The sequence below is a fragment of the Pundamilia nyererei genome, unplaced genomic scaffold, assembly GCF_000239375.1.
Source record: "Pundamilia nyererei isolate P.nyererei 1_Seehausen unplaced genomic scaffold, PunNye1.0 scaffold00150, whole genome shotgun sequence".
NCBI classification, from domain to species: domain Eukaryota; kingdom Metazoa; phylum Chordata; class Actinopteri; order Cichliformes; family Cichlidae; genus Pundamilia; species Pundamilia nyererei.
This window is the reverse complement of record NW_005187551.1, coordinates 1,554,602-1,557,224: the sequence shown is the minus strand read 5'-3', so window position 1 is coordinate 1,557,224 and position 2,623 is coordinate 1,554,602. Positions and strand designations below refer to the sequence as shown.

The 2,623-nt window shown below is 38.2% G+C and overlaps 1 protein-coding gene across 1 annotated transcript in view; it reads left to right on the top strand.

The window, feature by feature from the left end:
- LOC102201753 (uncharacterized) overlaps window positions 1–1,613 on the top strand; it is a gene marked incomplete at its 5' end in the record, with an annotated part of 3,667 nt that extends 2,054 nt beyond the window's left edge. The window contains one exon of the mRNA XM_005744903.2: window positions 609–1,613. Within this exon, the coding sequence (XP_005744960.2) occupies window positions 609–1,518 (910 nt within the window). The remainder of the gene's footprint in view (window positions 1–608) is intronic.
- Between the last annotated feature and the right edge of the window lie 1,010 nt (window positions 1,614–2,623).

Below are 2,623 nucleotides of genomic sequence, written 5' to 3'. Positions count from 1 at the left end.
ATCCATTTATTTCAACAAAGTAACTGTATTCTGAATACCACCTTTTTAAACGGTAACTGTAACGGAATACAGTTACTCATATTTTGTATTTTAAATACGTAACGGCGGTACATGTATTCCGTTACTCCCCAACACTGTTCACAGGTGTTGTATGTTCTTAGTACCATGACTGTAAATTTATGCTTACTGACACAGACAAAGATCACAATTCATGCCCATTAACGCAAACACATTGACTGTTTGTTTTGCCCTAAGACCGGGCTGTTATACATCTGTCAGTAGTTTCTGTTTTTATCAGCAGCGCTAAGTGGCAAAAACTCAGGCTGGTACAGATGCTTTATATTGAATTTGGTTCAGTTTAAGTTTAATCAAACTTTTGGATAGCTAACCCTAACTGACCAACACAACTAGTATCTGCTGGCTGTCTGTTATGAGGGGACCTCGACAGCAGACCTAATCACTAAAGTTGTGGACACATATATGTGACAGACACAGAGGTATCAGAGTACCGGTAGCGTGTCTGAAATGATCTGAGATGTTTGTTTCTCATTTGGCAAATACAGAATTTCTGTGTTAAAACTTCTGCGTTCTTCTCTCTTTGTTGTCAGGTACACGATAGCTGGACAGTTTTGTCTAGCTGCAAACATCCCGCTGCAGCACGACACCAACACACTTCATGAAATCCTCAGAGAAAACAGCTATGAAGAAAAAGTGGAGACAGTCATTGGGGAACAAAACTCTGAAAACAGTGAAGTTTATGTAGGCAACAACATGGTTATAGCCAGGGTTTTAAAATTTGAACACGCAGAACTTCGAGTTCTTGAAAAACTAGAACAATTGAGCCAAAACAGGGCTGGAAACTTCCTGCTGCTCTACTCTTATCTCTCCCCATGTAGCACGTGTACAGAAATAATGTGTGAAATGGGTAACATCCAAGAACTGATTAAAAGTTACAAAGACAGCGCCTTTGTGTTTACAAAAGTTTATGACAAATCAAATTCTGAAACTCAGTCTGTTATATCCAAAGAGGAGTTGAGAAATTCACTTCACGAACTCGCGTTTTTAATGGGCCTCAATAACATATTTCGTTGTGTTGGACAGTTTGGGTGTCACAGCTGCTTTCCAGATAGCTACTTGGAGTTTTGTATTGATAACAACGTTGGGCCTCAACAGGCAGGAAACCATAGATGGGAAAGGAGACAGAGTGAGAGCAGCAGCGGAGAAAGAAGATGGAGAAACAGGAGCAACAGTGGGAGCAGGCCCAACAGGAAAAACATGGGTGGAGGCAGCAGCAGTAAGCGGAACATGTACAGGAGTCGGAGTGAGAGCAGCAGCAGCAGCAGCAGAAACAGTAAAAAACCTGGAAAACCCAAAGGTGGAGGCAGGAGCAGCAGGAAGAGAAGCAAACATAGTAACAAGAGAAGGAGCAGAGGAGGAAGTACATGGGGAAGCAGGGGGAGGAGCAGCAGTAAAAACAGGGGTGGAGGCTCCAGGGGGAGCAGTAGCAGTAAAGGTTAGAGGAGTTAAAACAAACCATCATCCCTGAAGACAAACTTCCTTCACACTTTTAAATGATTTTTCCCCAAACAGCATTTAAATTCTACACTGTTCCAAAAAATAGTAATGTCAAATTATTTTACTGTGTATTTTACAGATGTGTACTGTTTTTCTAGAATATCATTACATTTACATAAGTAGACTGTGATCTGACACGTCAAATGTAAAATAACATAACATCACTGTAGATGTATGAATAAATATATAAATAAAACACAATTTACTTGTTTTTTAGATATATATATATATTTGTACATATGCATATTTAGATTGTAAAAATACATCCAGAAATGTATCATAATTTCACAAATATTTGTCTGTTATGTGAGAGAATGGTCTGTTAAAGTCAAATGTAATACCATGGAAAAATATATAAAATGCTCGAAAATTAATGAGAATAATCAATCATTAAAGGAGTATTTGAATTATAATTTTGCTGAAAATTTCATGTCACCTAGGTCTGATTCAATAATTCAGAGGTAACAAGTGATAATATAATTAATAGGAATAAAAACTAAAAAAAACATATTGTGGCGTGTTGGGGGAACAGCTAGTTCTCTCCCATCATGCTTTGGGACATGTGCTGCTGTTTAGATGTTCTTGCTTTATTGTTTATGGTTACGTTACTTTTAACTGTTATCTTGAATGTTGTGTTTACGCCGTGGTGCAGTCACTGACAGTTGTTGTTTTATAGAGGGAGTGCTGTACCATGAGTGACTTCTGTTGTGCTGTTTTTGAACATTGAGGCACATTGTAGCACTGGCAAGTGTTTTAATAAAGAGCTCTCCCTACCAGTTTGGGGTTAAATAACAAGTTCAATCTCTTTGTGAGCTTCTTTGTTAAGATTTCTCTGCATACCACAATGTAAGACATTGCACGGCCATGCTGTGCTAATGATATATTTTGAAAAAGAAATGTAGAGGTAGGAGTTGCAATTAATATAAATAACATGCTGCTAAGCATCAGCCAATGAATGTGAACTAACAACAACAAGGTTGCGGGTATGGCTGCGACCGTAGGAAAAAACCCTAATATGAAGGTATTTTACTGTGCATTTTACAGTAAT